The sequence below is a fragment of the Larimichthys crocea genome, chromosome III, assembly GCF_000972845.2.
Source record: "Larimichthys crocea isolate SSNF chromosome III, L_crocea_2.0, whole genome shotgun sequence".
Classification (NCBI taxonomy): domain Eukaryota; kingdom Metazoa; phylum Chordata; class Actinopteri; family Sciaenidae; genus Larimichthys; species Larimichthys crocea.
The window spans coordinates 24,840,348-24,867,208 of NC_040013.1; the positions used below are offsets into that span (position 1 = coordinate 24,840,348).

Sequence of the window (26,861 nt, forward strand, 5' to 3'; positions counted from 1 at the left end):
CTGGCTTCCAGCTGCAAGGTAACACTTGGCCTCTTCTGTAATCTCCTGCAACTTGGTTTATATTCCTACTTGTAAATGTGAGCCCTGTAGAAGAATAAAAAATGAGTCTCTCTCTCTCCATCAACACACATGCATATGTTTCACATGTAAATGTAACACACACTCACACAGACACTCTCCATTATTCTCTCTCTCTCTCGCTCTCTCTCACTCAAATTGAAATAATTCAATTTATGGACACAGTTCCAGACCTCCCTGACTAAGACCATTATGCATGGAGCCCCCCCCCCCCCCCTCTTCTCTAACAAAAGAACGGGAGAATTTACCAGCCGGCTCTCCAAATGACACCCACACAAAGCCAATTTCATGCCAGGAAAACACCAGCAGAAGAAGCGCCATTTCTGGTCAAAACCAGCATCCCTGTGGATTTTTAAAATATTTATTTTATCATTGAATATGGACCAAAGCTGCTTTCATTTTTGGTCAGGGCTTATTTCATAACCCTGATTCTGATATGTGCAACTCCCTTTGCTTCTAACGTTCAAACACGACTGTTGTTGCAGGTGTGAATAACATCGGATCTCATCGGTTACTGTTTCCCTGTGTGATTTAGTCACAGACTACATCCCTTGTTTTAAATATTCTGTCTCAGGTGATAATGAGTCAAAAAGCACGAAGATGTGAAATCACGTTTGTGTTGAGTGGGTTCGTTCTGAGCCGGAGTAACCTGGGACGCAGGTAAACGTTAGAGTGGATTCAATGTGTGTCAACTTGAGCCAAAGCTTGACCCAAGGCTGACCCAGACCAAACATGCTGCCCCCTGAGGCACAACACCCCCTTGGTCCCTTTTGACATGGATACCTGCTATAGGGATTTTACTGAGAGATAAAGACCTCAGCTCGAGAGTTTAGAGAAGAAGAAAGAGGAGAGAGAGAGAGAAGCCTAGATAACAAATACCTGTAGGTAAAAACAAGAGAAGCAGGGGTGGGCTGCAGGGCAACATTGGCGTTTACTTTGTGTGTTTGCAGAGCAACACAAGCATGACACTTGCTGTACACACACACTCATGAACACACACACATTTGGATGTAACCCGATCGGCTCTTCTCGCTCCGAGCCAGTGAAACTCAAAGAGATGAGCACAGCGACCGGGGGGGAAGAGATTCTCACTCGTGATAACCTTTGGAGTAAAAGCCTGAGTGACGGTGTCAAACACACACACACACACTGCGTATATGTATTGTGCACACTATCTCCTATAGGCAGTCCGAGGTCTTTGTTCCACCAAGCTTCTCTTCAGTGGCACAGAGGTCATACTTTTACAGGAAGTCACCCCCGAGAGAGAGCTGCCCCCTTCAGGAAGTGACTCGGGGAGGCGCTGTGTGTTCGAGAACGCCGGTGTCCACGGGGGGCATATCACTCCCGTCCACATGGGCCCATGCTCCACAGGAAGTAGGCCTGCTGTAAAACCCACTCACTTCCTCTTCCTCTGCCCATGTCCCGAAAGCCTTATCAGCGCCGCGTATGGGGAGGCTGATAGGACTACAAATCCCCCACATCCCCACACACACACCACATCCTGGTGCCTATCAAGGACGCATTGACAAGGAGGGGGGAAGTGGAGAGGGAGAAGGTTTATTTAATGCTTGTGAAAGAGAGGAGAGGGCATGGCGTGCTATCCACCACAGCCAATGCCCTGTTTACTCACTTACCTATTAAATAAAATGTAAATGCAACAACCCAAACTATGTAAACAGAGTAGGTTGTTGCTCCGATAGTGTTATCCTGTTTTCTTAGCCACCCCTTCAGTAACCTGAGCTTGTGGGCGCAGACCGTATTTCACTAAAACCTTGTTATTCCAAAAAAAAAAAAAAGAAAAAAGAAAACTCACTGGAGGCTAATGCACTATTATTAGCCCGTGCCACCACAGGGTTGGCGTGCCTGCATTATCTGACTACATGCTGCAGTTTGGCCGGCGCTGATAGGTTACAGCACGAGTGGGAAAATCCTCGTGTATTGAAAAAAGCGTTTATCGGAAGGTCGCGTCGCCGTGTGGAAAGGGAGGCGAGAGCCGTGCTCTGTGAAATAAAACTTCAGTTTGGTTTAATGGAGGTATACACTCCAAACATGAAGACGTGATTACAGACAGAACAGGAGTGATTGTTGGTACTGAAATGATACATCCCCACTTAATTTAGGCTCATTAAACCGGCGGCTTTGATAGCTTGGTCGCAGTTAAACAAAGTAGTGCTGCAGGATATAATCAAATGAGATCATTTAAAGGATGTTTCCAGTAAATTCATGTTGGCAAAAAAAAAAATGATACCTTCGTAGTGTAGCTTAGTAGAGGGCTCCTAGAAGTTAAGGAAGTGTCTTTGTGCTAAGAAAAGGATCTCCTGATGGTTTATTAAAGGCCTTCCATGAGGAGATCTATTCATTCTCGTGCTGAAATCTGTATTTTCATGAAGGTCGGACGTCAGAATATGTTGTGAGTTCACGACAGTTTAAATAGGATGTTTTCCCTTTGGTTTAACTGAAGGTTCCCGCTCTTTGTCCCCGCGTCTACATTGAAGGACTTTTGAACGCCCTTCAGCACATCAGCTGACTTTTGGAAAGGACCGCCGTGCCATTGTGCTGTTAAGTGCTCTTAGCTTTTGTTATAGTCCTTGTCCTCTCTACCATACCTCGCCCCCCCTCTTCCCCTCATCTTCTGTAGTCCATTCGACTCTCTCTCTTTCTCTCTCTCTTTGCGTTTGTTGTGTGCCGAGTTTGGCCGAAGCTCGGCGAGTCGAAAGTGTCAAAAGCCAACGTGAGAGGCGGCGAAACAATCGAGGGAGTGAGAGTTAAGAGTGAGAAAACAGCAAAAAAAGGGGGGGCACAATTTCAGGAATCTTACCATTTTGTGTGTGTGTGTGTGTGTGTGAGGACTTCCCTTCACTGAGGCGAAGAATCTGTGGGCCCCCCTCACAAGTGCTCCCATTTGAACCGAGTCTGGCCTTCTATCTTCAGGATAGAGGAAAAAAAAAAGAAAAGAAAAGAAAACGGCAACACAAAGGCAAGAGGGGGGAAAAATCAATAGTTACACAGCAAAAGTGCTCAACATGAAAGGGTGAATTCATCGCCCTACACTTTCATTTTAGCTTGTACCGTCTGTCTCTTTCTCCCTCATTCTTTCTCTCTCGACTGATCTGGAAGTGGGAATAAAAGGCAGTCGCAGTGTGTGTGTGTGTGTGTGCGTGCGTGGAGGTATACTGCAGTTTAATGTCGTGTCGGTGCCCCACGCTTGAGGCACTTTCCAGCGTGTCAGGCAGCCTGTGGTGATGACCCTTTACTGGGGAAAATGGCACAGAGAGAGCAGTCACATTTACACTGACATTTTTGCCATCACCTATGGCTATGTCAACAGGCCTGATCCCACCCACCCCCAACTCCTATCACCCTCTCTCTCTCACAGGCTTCGGCTACAACACACAGAAGCTCTGGCAGCTCTTTCGCAGAGACAACAGCCTTTAAAACAGGTCTCATGTTCAATATTTTATCAACGGTTAATCATTCGGTCGATTAAATTGTACACACACAAACATTTGAGTTACCTGCCCACGTGGAAGAGCATTCCCAACAATGCAGTCAAACCACTACAAAAAGCCGCACGCGCATCACTTTGACAAACACTTTTAATTAACTATCAAATATGATTCACTGTCTTTTTCCTTTTTGTCGTGAGTCAAACACAATCCGTCTCATCAGATCACCACTAATGAAATAATCGCTCCGAACTTTGCTCGGATTCTCGCAACAAGAAGTCTCCTCCAGTGTGCTTTAATTACAAATAACCTCCTTGTAAAATGACTCACCAGTTATTGTCATTATTGAATCTGTCGGCGCTGATCCACAAACCTGTCATCGTTCAAAGTAACCGGCTTTGTTATTGCAAAAGCACTCGTTATTTACTGTAATTACTCCAATGGAATTGTCTTTGATTACAGGAAGCAATTACTTAGCTCTCCCCTGATTGTTTACCTGGCAACCCCTAGTTTTTTTTTGTTTGTTTGTTTGTTTTCCTTTTGTCTGTCTACCTCATTTATTTGTTATGTCAGTATAATGTACTAAGCGTCTGTTCTGCAAAGATTCATCCACGCTCCAGAGTGATACGATCCAAATGCGTTGGCTGAAGTTTTGAGCGAAGATCTGAAAATAGTGGAGCGTCTCTCTGGCAAAGGCAGGAAGGGAAGTCTAGACTGGCCATATTGTTTTGTCGACAGCGCATGTCATTATCTGCAGAAGAGTCGAGGGGGATTTCTCTGTGTCTCTCCTCCTCCTCTTGGAATAAAGAGGGAGGCGAAACAGCATTGGTCACAGAGAGTGTTTTGTATTGAAATGTGCGTGTGTGTGTGTGTGTTGGTTTAGAATATTTTGTCATTTTTGGAAAGTTGCCTCGTGGAAGATCCCGAGAAATGCATGCATGCATGTGAGTGTGTCTGATATTGACGCAGTAAAAGGAGAAAAAACGTGCCCCTAGTTGGGAATTGTGTTGCAAGGAATTCCTGCATGTTCAGAATATTTGCAGGTGGGTGGGGCCTCCAGGGCCGTGCAAAGGGAACCCCCCACTGCCTGCAAAGCCCTCCCCGTACTCCCCCTCTCCAAGTCTAGAGCTTATGAATGGCCTGAATACAATAAACGCCACTTTTTTCCTCTTCTCCCTCCCTCTTGCGAGCCCTTCTTTACCTCTCTGAGGATTTCTGGGAATGCGATGTATGTGTATGTATGTGAAGAGTGTGTGTGTGTGAGAAGGAGAGCACTTTAGTGAATGTACATCAGCATTGGTCTCTATGTATCATGTTTTGGGTGTGTGTGCGTGTATGTGTATGTATGGATTTCTCGCCTGCCAATATGAGATGTGTGTATCCCATGTGGAACAGGATAGCAGGTCCCTGAGGCCTGGGCCTTGCCTGGCCAGCCAACCCAGGGTCATGTGAGCTTTCTGGGGTGTGAAACTCTAGGAGTGGCCCATGAGAGATCAGCTCCAGGTCACTTGCACTCACATTGAAAGACACTCCCTCTCTTTCTCTTTCTCTCTCTCTTTCTGTTTTGCAACACATAGCTCATAGAATAAATGCACTGTCATAAACTCAAAAGACCCCTCTCCCATTCCTTCTCCCGCTCGGTCCATCCACAGCCTATAAAATCTTGCAAAAAAAAAAACATCTCACAGTATCCTCCAAAAAACGTTTAGCCATCTGTGAATGATTCCTGCCACAGGATCCCGGCTCATGACATCTGGCACAAAGCTAATATTCATAACCCTTTATTCCTCAGCTCCGCAGCGCTTCTATGAGGAAATTATTAGAAAGCTAAATGTCATTATTCTCTTGAGTTGCGCTAGAAGCGACGTGTCTGACAAGATCGCTGTTCGCAGATGAGTGACTGGCGAATCCGCCCGCCGTTAATTTGCCAGGCAGCAGAAAAATGGCTGACACCTCCGAATGGCACGTGTGTGTGCCCGAGCTGAAGGGGGGGGGCAGGTAGTACCAATCTCTGTCTGTCTTACGCTGAGAGATGGTTCATAATCAGATCATAACAGATTAGCCTAGATACTGCTTGATAATGTCAGGCTACGCCTTGAGACAAGAGAGATGTAGAGAGGTGATCAAGACACAGGAGAGGTGCAGAAGAAAAGAAGTTGAAGAGGCAGACTGAAAACATCAAGACCGAGCACATCCAATCGTTTTAACGCACTTCACCTAAATCTTTCACCACGTTTAATCAGCGAAATATGACGCACCGCTGCCCATTTCCATTTTTTTAAAGGGACGAAAACTCCCTTTTATAAACGAAATGGATAACAATGCCTCGTCTCACATCCCCAGCACTGTGCAAATATTCCTCCCATCCCAACCACACACACACACACACACACTCCAGCAGACAGAGAGAAAAAGTAATGAAGTAGGAAGGAAGGGGAGGCAGGAATGAAACATGAAGTGGCGGAAAAGGGGCTTAAAGAAAAGCCATCGAAGCCGAATGAGCACAGAAGTAACTGTCTGTTTAGCTGATGCTAACGAAGCTAGTGAAAATGCATGAAGAAAGCCAGCCCAGTTTTACGTCATTATCTGTTTGCTCGCAGTGTGTGTGTGTGTGTGTTTGTGTGCCAGTGTGTATTTGTGTATACAGCGTGTGAGGGGGACTGATAAAATATTCCTTCCCTTGGTTGGCCCCGGGGCATTTCAACTGCCCCTGGCTCCTTCCAGTCACTGGCCTGCTCCCTAATTGCCACACACACACACACACACCACACACACACACACACACACACACGACATTCAGAGCTTCTGTGGCTGGAAACACACATGCATAAAGAAAGGCAGAGATAGGCACACACACACACACACATGTACAGACGAATGCACATCCATGCATGCATGCATTCTTCGCACACGAACATGCATTGATTCACCCCCCCTCCACACACACACACACACACACTTCCTCATCCCTCTCACAGCCCCTCCTCTAAGATGTTGTCATGGCCGATCAGTGGCCCGGGCCCAGAGTTGTGCCTTTGGCTTTTCCTTGTGGGGAGACTGGAGCTTGCTAGCCTAGCTGCCCCATGCTGTATGTATGCAGCCCAGGGTTACAGCCTGCTGATGTTCTTAATGAGCCTGGCAGCCTCTGGAGAGTGACTGACTGGTTCATTGGCTGACTGGCTTACTAGCTGCCCCGGCTAGCTTCCTGACTGACTGATAACAGGATGACTGACAAGGGTTGCTTTATGACTGATCGACTGCCTGACTTTATAGATAGGGGGCTGGCTTACTGACTTGCTTGCTGAGAGAGTTTACTGGTTGACTGAGAGGGGACAACATGCCTGACTGACCAATATTGAAGGGCTTACATTACATTATTACGTTACATTGCATTTAGCAGACACTTTTATCCAAAGCGACTTACAGAGGAGGACATAAGCTGAGAAAGGTGTAAAGGAGCACAGAGTAGTTGTTAGTTTTGTTAGTTTTGTTAGGCAGGGAAGCATTCTCGAAACAGAAAGGTTTTTACAAGTTTTTTAAAGGTAGAAAGGGATGTTGCTGTTCTAGTAGCCGTTGGTAGGTCATTCCACCATTTGGGGACGACCACAGAGAAGAGTTTAGAGTGACCTCGCTTTGCGAGAGGCGAGGGTACAACTAGACGGTTTGTATGAGCGGAGCGTAACGCCCTGGTCGGGACGTGAGCCTTTAGTAAGATGCTGAGATAGGCAGGGGCAGATCCTGAGGTGGTTTATGACTGGCATGGTTCACGCTTATGCAGATCCATTTTGAAATCGCTGCTCACACAGGTGCAAGTTTTCTGAAAGCCACAAACAAGCGCTGAAATGTTTCAATCTGTGGACGCCCGACGTGTTTGCGGCTTTAAAGGCAAACATATGCAAGAATTGAAATACCTGCATCCGTTACTTTTTATGTAGCGGCATCAACGCTCCAGAAAATAAACACTTTTGGAATATTAACTCAGCAGATTGTCACATCTCAGCTATATTGACTATCCGGCGTCTGCTACAGGCGTCAATTGACGAGCGTAAAATGGTCAATTGACGATAGTCTAAGAGCATAACAATGCTACACGTGGAAAACCGTCCTGACTGACAGTCCTGTTTCTGGTTTCTGATGATCTATTATTTTCATTCTCACTGAATATTCCACATCCGTTTCTTCACCATCTCTCATTCTGCTTCCTTTCCCTGTTTTTACCCGACCCCTCTCTCTCTCTCTCTGAGTTGAGGTAGCACTATTGACATTTCCCCCAACATGGCTGCCAGACACACACAGCTTCAACCCTTTTTCCTGCTTCACCCTTCCTCACTGCCACAGTCTGACTCTTTTTTTTTCTTCTTCTTCTTCTTCTCTTTCTCCTCCTCCCACCACCTCCCGCTCTCTTCCCTCGCTTGCAGGGACTAAAGCAAAGCAGAAATTATCCCCAGACCTTGCAGAGGTGATTGGTATCAAATTGCAGTGAAAATGGAAATGCCAATAAAATTGACGGCCCTTCACCAGCCCTCCTCCTTCCTTTTCCCCCTCTAGGTAAAGTAAGTGTCTATAGGTCAGACTTACTTAGAAGTATTGGGAAGGGAGAGGAAAGAAAGGAATATCGGGAGGGGTTAGGGTTTCCCTCTCTGGTTAAGGGCTTGAGTTATGGGTGACAAAATGCTCAAACCTGCCCTGAGATCTCTAAAGTAGGGGTCAATTCAAATTCTCTCTCCTCATCATTCGCTTGCTCGTGCTTTGAAGAGATCTCGTGCATGTTTGGCATGAACGCCAGCAGCTTTCGATGTGGTTCGGCGATATTAGGTGGACACGACATGGATGGAGGAGTACTTGTCTCAGATTATGCATCATTTTGATGTGTGATTAATTATTGATTAGGTAGAGGTCTTTGGGGTTGTTTTACATTCTGTAGGGTCACAATTAGAGCCTGAAAGATTGAAGTCGCTGCTTGCATACCATTTTATTCACCATATATCAATGGAAAGGATGTAGCACTCTAGAATATGGCTCTTATAGTGCCGTATGATATGGAGCAGTGGCAGCATTGAGGTTAGAGATCAGGCGTGGGACTGGTTCGATTACCAGACTGGAAAGATCGCCTGTACTCAGTGATCCATGTAAGATAAAGGTTAAAAAAAAGAACTTAAGTAGCGTATAATAAAGTACTACATGGTGCAATATTAATGATACAATCAAAGAGTGTACAGTCAACACACGCAGGATGATTAAGCGTCCACTCATCGTGCTCTCTCTGTCCTCCTTTTTGTTTTCCTTCTCCCTCGTCTCCCCTTTCTCCCCATGCTTCTCACGATTTCTCACCTCTTCCTGATCGTGCCGGCTCGCCCACTCGCTCACTGGCATGCATACTCACTCACTCGCTCACTCACTCGCTCGCTCACTCGCTCATGCTGTGAGCTGGTACTCCGGCCGTTTGCTCCTGTATTCCCAACTCGCATGGGACAAGCCCCTAGGTTTGTTATTGTAGGCTTTGCTGAACATGAGCCGGTCTTTACAACGGATTGAAAGCATTTGCTTCCAATGAAAATCTGGTCTTAGATTACAGGGCCTCGGCTCGGCTCACCCCGTCTTTTCCAGCAGCAGGCGGAGAGCCGTAAGAGAGGAAAAGAGGAAGAGAGAGAGAGACAGAGGGGTGGGTGTATTTTAGCCCTGAAACAGTAGGCTGAAAAAAAAAAAGAAACTCACTTGTTAAGCTCAGGCTGCATTTGTCCCAGGCTAATGATGTAACCGAAGCTTGCAACATGAGTGTGTTTTTAGACAGAGAGAGGTCTAGAGCTGGGTGTAAGGGGTACATTGTTTTGGTATGTGTGTGTGTGGGGCGGGGGTCTGCATGAGTGTAGTGCTGAAACGGTTAGTCAGTTAATCAATCAATGGATTAACAAGTTAATAACAATAATTAGTTAATTGTTTCTGAAGCAAAATATCAGAAATTCACGAGTTTCCTCTTTCGGATGTGAGGATTTGCTGAATATTCTTGTGTTTTGTGTAAAGAGAAGTCGCCTTTGCAAAGCGGCTAAATGATGAAATAATGATTGTTTATAATAATAAATAATCAACAGATCAGTAATCGATTGGGAGCGTAGTTGTTACAGACGTTACAGGCCATCGCCTGAATCCAACTCTTCACCTTTTTGCATGCGTTACAGTAGCCCCCAAACCGCAACAGCAGCTTTACATGCAAATGTGCATTATTAATGTGCGGCGGGGTGGCGTTTGCATCCGAATCTTACGAAAAGCAATCTCTTGTCTTATCCCTTTCCCCGCCCTCCGAAAGCGTCACCCCTACTTCCACGCGAGGTTCATTAGGAAAGCCTTCAATATGTGTGCATATGTATCTCCTTCTGCCAGAACAGTTGGAGAGAGAGAGAGAGAGTGAGAGTGAGAGCTAGCCAAGAGTGTTGTTTCGTATGGATCATTGAGAGCCTCTCTCTCCTAATGGTGTATATAATTCAGGTGCCCTCCAGGCATGCTTTCAGGAATTCTTTTGCCTGAGGTAATGGGGAGCAAAGGCCTGGGTTTTAGGCCCTTGATTATTCCATTGATGTGGCAGACTGGAAAAAAGTCATCTCCAACCGGATTAGCGCCAACATCCCCATTAATTATCGATGAATCGGGGGCTTAGGGTTGAGCTAGGTGCCGGGTGTCGCCCTCTGCAAGTTAGTGGAGTGCGGGGCCTCCGCTCGAACGCAGTTATCTACTCCCGCCACAGTGAATAGAAGCTCCGAGCTTTAGAAGTGCTTTGTGTGTAATCAATAAATAACTGGATCCAATTCTGTGCACTGCTTCAGCGTTTTTTTTTTTCTTCTTCTTCTTTCCTTTCCTTCACTTCCAGTCGAGAGAAGGCGATACGGGACAAAAGTCAGTTATCAGCAGCTGAGATTTCGAGCAGCGAAGGGTGCCACTTGTTTACCTCGCCTCATGTTTCTTTTATGATCCTCGTTGCTCGTTGAGGGGGCGTCTTCGCATTTTCTTTTTTTGAATAATGATAATAACAATTAGGCTTTTCACAACCACAAATGAGAAGAGCCTCTTTCCCTCCGCCACAGCTGTATAGAATGCGTACAGTAATTGGGTAGTTTTGAATATCTGCTCTGTGTGTGTGTGTGTGTGGGTTCATGTTGTCGAGTCTGAATGCAAAGAAAAGGCCCATGGAGCACCTTTCCTTTTCACTTTCCCCTCTCAGTGCTTGAATACTCTAAGCTGTCTCAGTGTTCCCCTTAGGTGAGGTTAACTGGCCTTAATAGAGCCTTATCGAAGCCCTACAGGTTGCTGTAAGCAGCCATGACGCCATTGTTATGAAAAGCAGCCAGCTTTGTTAGCGCTGTTTGTGCCTCTGACTCCTTTTTTTTTTCCACATATTTTCCCTTTTATTTCCCGCCTCCCCCTCTCCTCGCAACCTCCCCCCTTTTGTAGCGCCGTGTTACTCTTTCCACCTCCAGGTAAAATGGCAGAATGCGCCGGGGCGACGCTTCAATAACTATTTTCCCCTCAGGATAATAAAGACTAAATCTCTCTGTCATTTTCAATCCTTGCGCGAGCTCGGATGGGAGAGTGGGGAAATGCGACCTTACAAGTCCTTTGTGCTCCCCCCTCCTCTCTCGCAGAAGGGATGCCAAGCGCTCGCTGTGTTTTCAAGTGACGGGGAGGAAAAATGAAAGGCAGGGTTATTTATAAATGTATTAAAAATGAATGCATTTATGAGGTGCTGTTTTCCAGCCATTCTCTGCTTGCCATTGTTGTGTCTCTATACCCCTCTGTCTGTGCATACAAAGCCCTCCAGAATTCCTCGCGAAATCGCATTGATTCCCCTTTGAACGCCGTCGGCGCGGCAGAATGCGGGAAGTAAACAAACCGCGTGTCTGATCTCCGCTGTCGCTTCCTGTTTCTTGTCATGTGACAGGTGACGGCCTGGACAACAGCGTGGCTTCGCCGAGCACAGGGGACGACGATGACCCGGATAAAGAAAAGAAACGCAACAAGAAGAGAGGGATCTTCCCTAAGGTGGCCACCAACATCATGAGAGCATGGCTCTTCCAGCACCTAACAGTGAGTTGCATTTGTTCTCGGTTTCACATCACGCGTGCACGCTGAACTTCACAGCCACGGGCTTTCTTACTCTTACACACACACATTTCTGTCTTCTTTGACACAAATACACATTTACACACACACACACACTCATTGACACTCACATACACACACCACCAGAACCTCATCCTTCTCCACATTGTATCCCCGGTCCGTACGGTTGAACACTTCAAAGACCGGGCAGGCCCGAGTAATCTGCCGGCGATCTCGGCAGCCTGCACTCTCGCTCCTCGTCTGCTGAAACTGAATAAGGTTGAAGCCAAAGGAGAGACGCCCCTGGCCATGACTGCAGATACATAGATGAACCTTATTAAGAACAAATCTGTCATTATTTAACAGATGCCTGGGATGCTGCAAAAGCCTGTGGTTTGGCTTCATTTTTTCCTCAATTATAGCAGGGAATACCAATGCCGTTAGCACCAGCTGACAGCATCACGGATTGTCCGGGGGGTGGAATAGTGTGGGAAAAAATGTATTTTGACACTGGATGATAGAGATGAGCCAACAGTTAATTGAATGCTGTCTTATTGAACACGTTTCCATTATTTCCCATCCGTTCCCCATCCATTGTTAGCGTTGCCAACATCTCTTAATGTTTACCAAAGGAAAGAAAGATGAGAATGGAGAGAAACGTGTTCCCACTTTTGTTAAATAACAAGTGCACTGTGATTTATAGGGGGCTCTTAATGTTATTGAATACAGAATTTGCACCAGGGGCTCCATCAAGGAAGTCACTCGTGCCCTGTTTCAGCTTAAAGCTTGCTGACTGACAGAGATATGGATATATATTCTCCTTCGTTCATCGCCGAGAAAATGACAGAGGCTTTATGGCACATCCAACCCTGTAGTCGGTAGCTTGGTCTACGCTAACATCTATAACATAACAACCATGTTACGTTTTAATGAGTCCTTTCAGGGGAAGATTTTGTGGTTTATAATCATTATAATCATAATCTACCCTTTCATTTCTTAGATAAGACTTGGTAGTTATCTGCCGTGTTTAAAAGTAGACCTTTAAATCTCCATTAATGATTTAAATATTTTATTAAATGGCAGTTTAGGATTAGGTTATTTTGATGTGTCCACACACAGCATGTGTGAGACAAAGACACCGAGAATGACTTTAACTCACAGAAGGAAAACTTTAGTTCATGTGTAAAGTCGTTTTTTTTTTTCATCTTTACTGTTTTCATCGAGTCAAATTCATAAATGCATTTCGAATCTAGTGCTATGTTAAGAAAATATGTTTCAAAACTAACTCCAGCCAGCCTTGCGTCACACACATTCTGCCTATGTCAGGGGTTTGTGCAGAACATGATACAGTTTGGCTAAGTGGGTGTTGGTTTGAATTGCACAAGCCAACAGGGAGGATTCTGGGGAAAGTAATTTTGTTGTTGGATTATGGATATTGCATGGGCTCCACTTTTTATTTATTTATTTTGTAGTCTGTTGTTGATGTCGTTGGTATGCATTGTGCAGTGTCTTCTTCTGCTTCCAGCTGTGTTAATGGCAAACCAGAGGAACTTCTTTCATTGCCTACACTGTGGTGTGGCATGTAGAGATGTACACACACACACACACACAGACACACACATCTCACAAGGCTTCTTATACTTTTTGTTTCTCTTTTTGCTCTCCCCTTTCCATCTGACCCTCACCACCTCTTTCACAAAACCACCAGCTCTCCATCACACACACACACACACACATCATCATCACACATACACACTAACCTCACCTCCAACTCCCTGACCTCAACCCATACACCCCCCGAAACCTTCGGGGCTACAGAGGAAAGGTGTTTGAAACATACACACATCCTGTCTGTGGAAATACAGTTCAAGCACACACTCGCCTGGCGAAAACACACACGGCAACACACCTACTGTGTCATATTACACCATGAGTTCGGGCTTATGGGAGGCTTCTGCTCTGTTAGATCTCAAACAGTGGGAAGGAATATAAGTGAGTGTCAAGGGAGCGAGGGAGAAGAGAAGAAGAAGAAGAGGAGGAGAAGGCAAGGAGGTGAAGGAGGTGAAGAGGAGGGGGATAAGGAGGATCCATCAACCCTTTCCTTCTCCCAGGCAAAAGAGAAAGCTGCACATGCAGGAGCACAATGGTGCGCGGGGTACAGTGCTTTATGGCACAAATCAGAGCTGTGGTTTTTTCTACGGCGAAAACGGAGCTCGCGCTTTCAGAACTGCGAAGCAAACTGAGAGGTTGATGGGGGGAAAAAATAAAAAAAAATCACTTTCAGTATGTTTACCATCTTCAGTAAAGCCAAACAGAAATGAAAGCCAGACGGAGCGGAGCAACATCTTCTTTGTTTATTGGAAATGTGGTCTTAATTTTGAGAAACACTGGCATTAACAATACCGCTGGTGTCAGATAAATGCTCGCCACGGTCTCATTTGTTTACCCTAATCATTCTTCAGTGTCACCATTAATTTAATCAGCATATGTCCTTGTTTAAAAAATGCTATACATAGCACCTCTAATAGAAAAACATTTACAGTATCTCTTACGCTGGCAGTATGTCTCTCATAAACATTGGACAACTGATCCAGGATCATCCGCAGCATCATCAGCTGGTCTGCCTTTGTTTCACAAGGGGGATGGAGGATGTGAGTCTGGCCTCTTAGAGATAGACACAATGCCAATTAGGCAGACACAGATCCATGCACACACACAGATACATGGTGTACCGTGGCCCTACACAAACCTGAATATTAGTCAGGATATATTATTTCTCCGTGATAATAATAACGCATGAATTTGAAAGTGAAGAGGCAACGAGGCAGGACAGAATAGGGTAGAAGTTTGGATACCCACCTCTGTGTATTTTCTGTTATCCACCCCTCACTTGGACCCTCAGGGGAGCTCCCATTGTGCCGAAGCAGAAGGGGAAGGTGGGTGGCAAACTGAAGCTGCGAGTGCACCGGCAGGGTAGGTGGTAGGTGGCATTCACAGGGTTTGTTTTGAAGATGTTTGTGTATATTTGCTCACGTATCCATCAAGGATGCTTATTTCACAAACAGCAGTAAGAGAGGAAGATTTTGAAAAAAGCAGAGAGTCTGTTTATGAACATGGACACCAACAGCTGTAATTCCCCCAGATCGCCCCCGTCAAAGCTCTGGCGTGATGGGTAGAGTGACAGACAGAGCAGCGGTGTTGAATTTGCGACGATGACGACAGTCGCAGCTCGCTGAGTTCTCTTCCAACACGCCCAAATGAGCTCATATGTTGTCGACGGGGCTTGTGGGACAAGTTCATCGGAAGAATTTGGCTGCCCTGACTTGGAGCGATTACAGAACATTGGCGTTTACCGCGTGTCACCGATGCCCGAACCGCACCGCCCGCTGCCAGCTTGACACGCAGCTGTAAACTGTAAAGGGAGGGGAAGGCCTTTCCACTTGTGTCCTCATGTCACTTTGATGTTTGTTTTTTCCATTGACATTTTTAATTAAACTGCGAGCAGCCATTTGGATTTACTGACTTTTATACACCTTTCTATCTGCACCAGTGAGGATGCTTAAACACTCGCAGAGATATTATTTTGAATTCATTTAAATAATCTATTCCAAACGGATTGCATAACTGAGCTATACCCCGTTGCTTTGTGCTACAACCAAAATGATGAGCTCTGAGTATGAAAGGTAGTACCCAATCACCTCCAATCCCTCCTATTGTGCAGTTGGAATTCATCCACCCCCTACCCCGTGTCCCTCCCCTCCTCACAAATGGTATTTTCTTGTTTAATTTAACAAGAAATGAGTAGTAAATGAAAGCTCAGGCCTCAAATCCCCAACGCGCCCTGTGCTCTGCACTCCACTCCCCTATGAAAAGGCAATTTGTGAAATTATGTGATAGAGTAATTAGATGGAATTCACCCTCCCGCCTCCCCGCTACACACACACACACACACACACACCACCACCACCACCCGTATCCCCATTTAAATTGTTGCCTTGCTAAACTGAAGTAGGTGTGTGTGTGTGTAGAAAGGAAGGGGGTTGGCGCTCGGAGTGTTAGCATCGGTATATTAGCCTGGCAGACTGGGACACACACACACTCTCGTACACATTATCACTAACACTCTCTCATTCTGGCTCTCCTCCCCTCCTATTTGTACACAGGCTCAGTGTAACGAGGGGCAGCCGTGATCGCAGCTCATAAAAGAAGCCAACCCGCAAACCCTCAATGAGCTGCTTTTTTTTCCTCCCCCCCTCCTCCTCCTCCTCCTCCTGCTTTCTCCCCTTTTAAAAACGTGTAAAATGCAGAGAGAGAGAGTATAAAAAAATCCAACTGGAAGGCATAATCCCCCGTTAATACAATTAGAGTCTAATTTAACCGCTCGTGTACGCAGATGTAGCCGAGCTGGGGGAGCTCTGTTACCCCCCTTGGAAATGTTTTTTTTTTTTTTTTTTTTTCCAAGACAGCAGCGTGCAGCAGGGTTTTTGAGCAGAAACAGGTGTGAAAAGCAATATAATTCATTTCTGCGCTGGCAGAGGAGGCCAGCAGGAGCCTTGCTGTCGTGGGCCCTGGGTGGTGGAGGAATCCAGACTGCGGGAGGAGGTGATAGATGGGTGAACGGAAAGGTGCTCCAATCAGTAAAGGCAATATATTCCCCTTATATCTCTGATTGTTTTCTCTAGGTTGTATAATTTTATTGTGATTTTTTTATTGTTGCTGTGACCTCCGCCTCAGAAGGCTTCTCAGCTCGAACACAAACCAGATATGTAAAGCTCCATCGAAACAACAGGAGGGAAGAGAAAAAAAGTTTTGAGGTCAGAGTTCGCCGTTGCCTCGAATGCCATTAGTCTTCGGCTGTTTATTGCTGGAGCCTGGACATGTCAGCACCCTGGTCACCCACGGCAACCCTGACCTGCCACGGCAACCCAGGCCTGGAAGGGTGTTATCCGACCGGTCCGGCGAATTTTGTGCAAGCGACGTCGTCGTTCTTTATCTGAGTTTCACTTCGGACGTGACGAAGACACGACGCTCAGATTGAATCCAGACGTTACGTGTATTCTTTACAGTTGTCCTGTGATTGTTATTACGCTTGTTTGTCTTAGAGTTATCTACATCACAAATTAAGTTTCTTATGAAAAATAATTTCAATTAACTGTCCAAGCCACTGGGACGCCTCGGTAATAACTTTTGAAGGGACATCAGGAAGCGAGCTTAATAGGAAAACATCTGCAGACTTTTATGTGTTTTCATTCATTTATTCATAAATGACAACAAAGGCACGATGTCCATCCTGATACTGTAAAGTAATATAGTGGCCTATGTGGCCTGGTGTCTCCGATTAGGTCTTAATTCAATCAAAGTGGCAGTCAGAATCTTAGGCGCCACTGCATTAAGATTTCAAAGAGGTCCTAAGAGACGACAGACAGACAGACGGACATATTCTGCCAAAGGCCTGGCGTGACACTGTGATGAGACCGAGCGGAAAAACAAGAGAACAAGTTAGTCTTATTCTCAGCATTTTTTATTCAGTTTCAGATAGTTTATCTCTGGGAATGGATTTGGCTTTGGGCTGTGTGTTTGTGTCTGTGTGTGTCTTTGAGGGCCAGTGTGTGTATAAGTGTGTGTGTGTGTGTGTGATTCCTTTAGTGCATATGTGTATGTTTGCGCGAGGGCATTTGGAAGCAAAAGCTTGTCCGTACCAACCGTAGGAGTGGTTGGTGTCAAAGAGGAGGCAGCTGAGTCAACCTGCCCACCCCCACAATACACACACACACACACACACACACACACACTGTGCCCCAACCCCCACATTACCCCACACCTTGTAATGAAAACATCATCAATTATCCCTCTTGACAGGCCCCAGGGACCGAAGGCAGACAGCTCTCTTTGGGGGCTTCTCTTTGTGGACTGACCCTCACAGATACACAGACTTGCTACTCACATACTTCCTCTTTGCAACCATCTCGTGAGGGGTTTTGTGTGTGTGTGTATTAAAAGCTGATAGGCAGATGACCTGTCTTTTTTCCAGGAAAGGTTGATAGTGGTTCCATGGGAGTCCATGTGGCGGAGGTGTCTCTGGATGTGTGTTATGTGGGGGTACTTGGGGGTGTTGGTTGGTGGAAGTGTGGGGGAAAGGGGGGTGGGCAGTGGTATGGCCGGGGCAGAGGGAAGCCATCAGTCCTGACAAGGACTCCTGAAAGGCCATCTGTTTCATGATTGATGGATGGAATGATGGATGGATGAGTAGATGAATAGATGGATACAGTAGATGGCAGCGGGGTGACACATGGCAGCTGTTGGCGAGAGATATCTATTGGTTTGTGGAAACATTGGGGTCGCATTGACGTTTTAATTATTATTTATGACATCTGTTGCTCCATCCTTCCTTTGACTAGTGCTGTCCAGAGAAAACAAACCTCTTACTTTGCTTTGTGATTTATTTTCCCGATACAGATACGCGCACTTTAGTCCTGCCGGCTCGCTTTACTGCGCTTCATGAGCTCGGGTTCCTGAAGAGAGTTGAGGTGTTCAGTGAACGTTTCGCAGACGTTCCCATCCTGCCAAGAATCGGATTCTGGAAAAAAACATTACATACTTTACATTTTTTAAAGTAACTTTTCTATAAATATCAAATTGAGTATTAGAATGCTTCCATCCAAAGATCCGTCATATTGGTTGAACCTTGGTCACAATTTTTCTTATTTAAACTTATTTGACATTTCTATGAACATTTATATATATGTACACACACACACACATATATATATAAAAGTCCAGGTCAGGTCTTTTACAAAGTCCCTTTAAGTTTCTGTCAACCCTTTATTTCAACTTCTCGCACTTTCTCTTCTCTGCTCCTTGTATCGTTTTACCCCCTTTTTTTAAAAAGCCCGCAAGGGCAGTTAACTTTTAATTCATGTCACCTTTGAACTTTTCCAAAATGTCTGCCATAGATCTAGACCAAAAGCAAGCATGTGTGTGTGTGTGTGTGTTGATCTGGACTCAGTCAAGGGGCGGTCGGTGTGTTTCCTTGAGAACGTGAGAACTTTACAGACCCTCAAGGTCGGTCAGTAGCACTGGAGGGGATCACCGGTCGCAAGAGATCTAACATGGCTCTCAAGGATACACACACACACAACACAGACAGACGGACACACACGTGAACAAGCCTCTTTTTAATTTCTGTTTTTACAAATTATATTTATTTTTACAAATTGTTCTTTGATGTTACGAGCCCAGTGAGAAAACGTTGTATACGGAATCTTATTTTGGCTTTTTCTAAATGTTTTAAAATGTAACATGTTTAAGTGATTAAACATCAAAGTGAGAGGATATTTAATCTCGCTCTTAATTTCTCAATTATCTTGTCACCATTATTACCATCTTCCTCTTCTTCTTCTTTTTTTTTTTTTTTGCTTTCGCCGTCCCTTTTTTTTCTTCTTCTTTCCCTCTCCCCTCCCCTCCCACCCCGCCCCTCATACAATTTCATAGTTGGGAAACTATGAAACAGTTCAGTGTGTGGTTTCATTGTTGTACGTCTTTGAGTGATTGATGGCTCCATGCTGAAGCTGTGTTTCACACTGGTTCTATTTTTCATTATCAGCTGTATGCGATGACTGTGTGTGTGTGTGTGTGTGTGTGTGTGTGTGTGCAGCGTGGGGACAAGGGGCCCAATAACTTAGATGTGTGAAATCATTCTTGGTTTTTGGTACCCACTAATCATTTTACGATGATTCGCAAATCCGAAGAAAGAGGCCCGCTCGCAGCCCTCGGATATACTCGGATGTAAACACACACACACACACACACATACACATTTTGCATAGGCCCACAGCAGTGACGTCAGCGCCTGGGTGGGGTGTGGAGTTCCCCACCATCACTGTGGTATTTATTGGAGAGTGAGTGGCAAGTTGTCGTGTGGAAGAGTCAGAGGGAAAAATATTGTCATAAGTCTGTGGTTAGCTCGATGGAATGATTCTATCCAACACTTGGAGATTAGCAGTGTTAGTGGTTCCCACTGTAAGCAAACACACCACCTTTCTTTTTTTTTAAAAACGCTCCAATCAAACCGTGCGACCACCTTTCAGCGTAGATTCTTTGTGTAGCATGATTTTTTTTTTTTTTTTTTGTTCGGCCGGTGATATATTAAATCTGCTAAGTGTGAAATCACATTAGCGCTAGCTGTTAGCCATTATCCATTAGGGCTGTGCTTGGTGATCCAGAGGATTGTTGGATCTTTTTTTTTTTTTTTCTGGCTGGAGTCAGCAGCTCAATACCTTTTACTTACAGCAACTGCAGCAGCCTGCCCTAGATACATTTGGTGCATGTGTGTGTGTGTGTGTGTGTGATTGCATATGCAGTCGTGCCGTTATTTGTATGTGTCAGCCTCATGTCTCTTTTGTACGAGTGTGTGTGTGTGCGTGCCTTTGTGTCTCGCTCCATGCGTGTGCTCGATGGATCCTGTGGCTTTGCCGTCGTGGTAATCAGTTTGCGCGTTGGCTGAACTAATTTATCAATTGAGTTCCTCCCACTTGTATTCTCCCCCATCCGTGAACCCTCTCTCTCTCTCTTTCCTCTACACACACACACACTCTTTCTCTCCCTCTCAGACAAAACACTTCTTTCTGACAAACCATAAGGGTTTCCTATCTTTTATGCATGCCTTCTGCCTCTCTGACTTCCCTCTCCCTCTCCTTTTTTTTTTCTTCCATGACTCCCTCTCACTCCTTTCTCTCCCCCCCTCCATAATGTACAGCTGCGTTGCCTTACATGTTAATGGCCTTGAACCATGATATCATAGCAATATCGGTGCACTTGCGTTATTTCAAAGGCATTGGGGAGAGAGAGAGCTATGATTTATAGATGAGATATCTCCTGATATCTATCCGTAACTCATCGTTTTACTCACCTACTTGTCTTATAATGTTCTGATCCATCGATTACGGCATTAGACATTGTGTGATGATGCACGAGAGGCAGGTAGCATGAAGGTATGAGCGTAGGCTGGTAGTAGATGTGTGTGTTTTTGTGTATGCCGCGTGCATTTGTGTGTCAGGATGTGTGTGTGTGTGTGTTTGTGTGTCCAGTGGAGTGAGAGAAATCATAGCTAGTGAACCAGGTGGTGAACGCAGACAGGCAATAACTCATGGTGGAAGAGTTGGACGGAGCGGAGGGCTTGGAGAGGAGACGTGGTGGGAAAAACTCACGCCAACGCACGCACACTTTCATTTTTCTCACTTTACGCTCTCCCGTCTTCATTTTGCTCCTTCTTCCCCCCTCTTTCAAACATGTTTGTCTGCCTCCTCCTCTGTCTTCCTACACACTCTCTCTCTCTCTCTCGACTACATATATTTCACATCGCATATTTGTCATCTCTCCTTCTTTTTTCCCCCTCCTTCCACTCTCTGAGGCGTGCTGCTGTAGTGTTTCGCGATGGCGGGGCGGGCGGGAAGTGAACAGGGCTGAGGGTGCTGCTCACTTGTTTGTTACAACAGATTAAGTCATTGATTTGTAAAAGCGGTGCACTGATGGAGAAGGGCCCTCCGCTGCTGAAGACGGAGAGAGAGAGAGAGAGAGAGGAGATGGAGGGATGCATTTGGCTGAGGAGGGTATGAAAATCGAAGGCGAGAGGTAACGGCAAACAGAGGAGTTAAGTGAAGGTGGAAGAAAAAAGGGAATCAGCACGAGATAGTTAAGCAAAACGCTAAATATAGAACAGAGGGATGGAGGGAGGGGGCGGCGGAGACGGGTGGAGAGAGAGAGAGAGAGATATGGAGGGGGGAGGGAGGGGTGTAGTTGTACTTTGAATGACAGAGATGTCAGAGAAAGTCAGAGGAAGTGGAGTCAGAAAAGCTTCATATTTCAATAACACCGGCTGCGTCCTCCTTCCCTCTTAGATTCGCTGCTCCAGAGAGCATAAGGGAGCAATTGTGAAATACCCTTACCTAGTTTCAGCACCCCCTCCCTTACCCAGGTTCCTTTCACCCCCTAGGGGCCAACGGTGAGTTTCTAATTAAAACGTTGGGGGCAAAAGGGTAATTATGATAATAACATAATAATATCGCCAGGGTTATTAGAATGTTCTGTGGTCCCCAAATTGCTTCCTCGGAGAGATCAGATTTCAGTGGCATTACGTAAAAGTCAAATTTCCTTGAAAGTCAGGTGAGATGAAATGAAATGGATTCCCCCACGGATCGAGGTGCAATCTGAGAATCTGATTCCCTCGTGTATGTCGCAGACACAGAGTCTAAAAAAAGCCCACGTATCCTCCACCACCACCACCACCGCCACCCCGTCACCGTCGCTTACTTCCAGGCTCCGTTTTAGTCAGAAGAGTTTGTGTCTCGTTTATTTCAGCGTTTTTTGTTGCTTTGAACTCTCCCGTAACGGCGCTTTTGTTTCTCTGCGGCCCCCGTGTTGTAACGAGTTCTGTGGAAACAAGAGAACATTTGTTTTAAAGCTCAGAACGCTTAGCTCCGAGCATTGTACCTCGAAGCTTGGGCATGCTGGTGTGCTCTGAGGGGGCATCCCGCTGCTTTCTCTCAGCTTTTTTCCGTGGTACCTGACTGGGATGAGGGCTTTGTGGATCCCTCCTACTCCCCCCCGCCGCCCCTCCATCCCAGGCAGCCTGGAGGCAGCCTCCACCTCCAGCTGTGGCTGCCGTTCACTTGCACCGCTGTGGTGCAAGCACCGATTGCTTTGGAGTGCCTCCCCTCGCTCAAATAGGCAGTAATTACGGGCTTAAAGAGGTTTAGTGGTCCAGCAAACTACATAATCACCCCCTGAATTAGCCCCAGCTCATCAGCCTCAGTCCAACGAGCAGCGCTTACCACTAGCACTAGCTAGCATGCTGCACCCCCCCCACCACCCTTTCCCTTTTATTGCACAGGGGGAAGCACAGCAGCAGGTGTTGTGCAACATCCGGCCCCCTTAATAAATTTAGCCTCCCCTGAGCTGGAATTGGGAGGACTAATGAAGCACGCCCTCGCTTCTCAGTGAAAGCAAACCAGAGAGTACAGACACACATATAGGATGCTTTCCCTCAGTATCAACACACCTCGCCCTTTGCATTCTACGTTAACAAAACAATACATCACTTTGTCTTCACACTCGGTCATGTGCATACATGCTATAAGCTTCAGTATACACATAGGCTGCAGACCCGCCCCAACTGTAAAAGCACACAGATCATCATGGCTCACACCCTGCAGCACAGCGGGGGAACCAGACTACAACGGCGGCCTGTGTCCCGCGTTATCCTATGTGCCCTTTAGAAAAGTGACGAATGATGCTAATCATCAATTATCTTTGCGGAGAAGCCAGTAACGCCGTACAATGTCTAATCCACTTTGTACCAGAGCTTTAATGACATACTTTTCATCCCTTGGCCTCACCGGCTAACTAGATTTATCTCGTTCCCATAGGCAAGGGCGCCGTGCGAGATTTCCCTAAATCAACAAAAAGCTGTTTTTCAGAGAGCGGATCGCTCATTAATGAATGAAAAGCCCAAGAACATCTGTTTTTCTTTTTTCTCTCTCCTCCTTATCTCCAGAAGAGATGGAGAGATTTGATGACAATAACAGTTTGAAAGGGGGGTTTCTTCTTCTTCTTCTTCTTTTTCGTCGTTTCTGGTGCACGTATCGATGTTTCCCCCGAAAAAAACAAAACAAAGCGGCGGTGAATTATTCATGCTTACAAGCTCTGAGTTGGTTTACCGTAGTCCGACGACGCCATAAAAGAGACTTTTTGCTGTTGCTGTTGCAGGCATTACACGGGGCACTCTCTCATCCTGGAGTCGCTTCGTTTTGTGTCTCTTTAAAGATCTTGTTTTCGCTCTGTTTTGTTATTTTGCGTCGGTGCGGCCTGAATCAGAGGAAATTTGGTTATAGGGGGGGCGCTTTGTTTTGTTTTTTTCTGTTGTTGTTTTGTTCGCTCTCTCTCTCACTCTCTTTTCTTTTTTTCCCTTCCTCTCTTAATCCCCCCCCCCCTCCACCCTTTCTCCCAGAGCCAGCTTTTGTTGCTGGGTCCCTGCTCCCTAATGAAGTCAAAGGGATGTCAGTCGATGCCACCTACACAGAAAGGAATTTGAAATGGCGTAGCTTTCACAGCGCAGCGTGAGCACACACACTCGCTTACACACACACACACACACACATGCGCGGAGGATGAAACTTCCACTGAATGAGCAAAGAAATTTTTTTGGGGGAAATTGGAAGCTTGTTGTATGAAATACAACAGACTTACAGTTTGGAACGCCTGTTTTAAAGTCTGCTTGTGCTCATGGTTCTGGGCATTTGTTGTTAGCATAACAATGTGCTTGCCTCCCCAAATATTTAAGGTAATCTCATACACGTCTGGCAGCAGCAGGGCTTCACTTCCAGTAAACTGTGTGTGTTCGTGTGTGTGTGTGTGTGAGTGTGTGTGTGTGTGTAAAACAGTTTGGTATGATACTCTGATGCCCTTCTCGCCAAAAAGGCCCCCGGATTAGCCGTCAGGCATTCCTGATGGGCAGCTCGGTTTCCACGGTGATTTGACCTGGGAACAGTGAGGGGGAACTGATCTGGTCTAGTCAAGGCTTTTTCACTTGTACCTCAACTGGTACATGCAAGTCAATAACCATGCATAATGTTTTCTGTGCCCTGCTCGGTGTTGTTGGACCTGATGACGGTAAAAAGTACACTCGAGTATACAGTGCTGCACGTTACAAAGTTGTTTACAGGCATCCTTGTTTTTCTGGCATCCTCGCGGTGAACCCCAACCATCTGGCGGTCAAGTAAGCTGTCTCAAAATACCACTCACCCATGACTGTTATCCACAGATTGTGCAGTGTCACGGCCCTTCTCTTCGAGGGCCGTCACATGGCTGTGACGACATATGATTTTTTCTTTCCTCTCTCTCCCCTCTCATTCTTCCCTCCGCATCCCTCCGTTTCATGGTCGCAGTTTTTATAAAGCTAATGTGGCGTGTCGAGCCTTTTTTTTTTTTTTTTTTTTTTTTTTAATGGGATGCACAGGCGCAGCTTTAAATAGAAATATGTGCAACGATAACGCCGTCGGAAAGACGGACCGAGAGGACTGTGGCTGCGGTGGATTGGTTAAGAAAGACGTTAAGATGTAAAATGTAGACTTTGATTTAAAATGTACAATGTATTTTTTTTTTTAAGTTGAATTTTCCTAGTTTTATCAATGTTTATATGATCAGATACCTGATGTTTGAGCCAAATTCCAAGTAAAAAAATAAAAGAAAAGTTTGTGAGGGAGGGGGGGTTTAGGAAAGACAACTGTTTCTTTGAGGAGGTGAGATGAAGAGACCAGCAGCAGCGAGATAAAAGACGTTTCTGAAGCAGCCCTCCCCTCCCCTCGTGGTAAAGTGAAGCATCCCTGACAAATAAGTGACTCAGACTCTCCTTCTCTTTTCCCCTGTTTTTCCTTCCTTCTCTTCTTGCTGCTGAGAGAGGCTGAGGTGAGGCTTTATAACGTTTACGTGTCGCATAAATGAGAGTTAGGGAGGCATGACCTTTTATAGGAAGTTGTTACTTTTTCTTTTTTTTTTCCCCACATGTGTGAAAAGTTTTGACCCCCCCGGCAGATTTGATTTAAGATTTGGTTTGGACAGTTTTTAAAGGTTTGGCCGTTCGTCTTGTCGAAGCGACCTTGAGCACTGCACCAAGACACCAGCTGCTCCTGTACTGTCAGCCTGCTCCAGCTTCAGGTTTCTTAAACATGAAATGGAAAAGCAGGACAGAAAATCAGAAACAATGGTGCAGCTAGTGTTAAGCTGAGGCGAGGTATAAATTCCAAAACTCAAAACTTTATCAATATTCTTTTGTAACGTAATACGACTTCTTTAAGTCACTTTTATAAGAGATGGAAACGATATTCTGCAGAGCGTTGATATCATCGACAGCTGATGAAGCACAATTCAAAGTGTTTATAATCTTGTAATCTAATTACTTTTTTGTAGTGCTGGTAACTGTTCTAGTCTACATGTATCTACTCCCTAGCCTGTAATAGTTTTGTCCTGGGTTAGGCATGGGACAAGGGGAGTAAAAAGGGATCTTCCAGAATATCTGTGCTCTTATCTCTTCGTTAAACCCCCGGGGCTCCAGATATCAATTTCCATGTCTCCTCCCCTGCCTTCTTCTTCCCTCTTCCTTTTCTTTCCTTCTTTTCTCCGTCTCTCTATCCCTCTCTTGTTCTTGTCTAAAGGGGGTCAGAGAGGAAGACGGTCAGACAGGGAGGGGATGTTACTGATGCTCTGCTACACTCCCACACAGACATCTGCGCGCAAACACACACACACACACACACATATGACCACGCACAGCTGAGTTAACTTCTAGGCCCAGCAAAAATTAGAACAAACAACACACTCTTAATGTCCACGCAGAGATAAACTTATATGAAACTTGTAACTTGTGCAAAAAAATCTTTGGCTCAAACGGACACACACGCAACGCAACAGACATGCACACACCCACGCATACACACTCGAACTGATAAGACGCACAGAGGAGAGAGAGAGAAGCGAAAACACACACACACACACACACACACACACACACACACACACACCCCTCCTGGCACCCACATGCTCATAGCCCAGCAGAGAGCGGCGAGCAGGGTGGAAATTCTCATGAAAGGAGTTGTATATTTGGAGAAGACATATCATTAAGATAGGCGGAGGGAAGAGGGAAGGGAGGGAAGGATGCGCAGAAACTTTCCATCTGCTCTTTTAAAGAACATGTTATTCCTTTTCTCACTAAAGGCCTTTCTCTCTCTCTCTCTCTCTCTCTCCCTCAACCCACTGAACCACAGCCAAAGGCCGTTAAGGCACTAGAATCACTCACAGACAATATTAAAACTGGGCGACTTGTTGCTGCAGCGAGAGACTAAATCACGGTGTTTTGACAGATAGGAGCTAATTTAGCGGTTTAGGGGAAAAAAAAGGAGGACAAAAACAGTTTTGATGTTTTGGCTTTTGGGACATCTTTTCCTGGTAACTCTTCTTTTAAAGTCCGTGTTCTTTTGTGCTTGAAAGACTATAGAGGTTGTATTAGGGGCAGGAAGCAGCGGTGGAAGACGTTTTCAGATCCTTTTGCTTTGGTAAAAAAAGTTTGGAAAGCCACAACGTCACATTTACAGGATGAAAAGTAAAAGTATGCCATCAAATGGCCCCTGACAGCGTTATGAAATCATATTATCATGTGTGTAAACAGCATTTTTATATTGTAGATAATTGAGATGG

General features: G+C 45.6%; 1 protein-coding gene across 2 annotated transcripts in view; it reads left to right on the forward strand.

Moving 5' to 3' along the window:
- The window catches only part of meis1b (Meis homeobox 1 b), a 145,054-nt gene that overhangs the window by 92,364 nt on the left and 25,829 nt on the right, over positions 1–26,861 (forward strand). For both annotated transcript variants that reach the window (XM_027277424.1, XM_010745799.3), the window contains exon 8: positions 11,455–11,600. In XM_027277424.1, the coding sequence (XP_027133225.1) occupies positions 11,455–11,600 (146 nt within the window). The remainder of the gene's footprint in view (positions 1–11,454; positions 11,601–26,861) is intronic.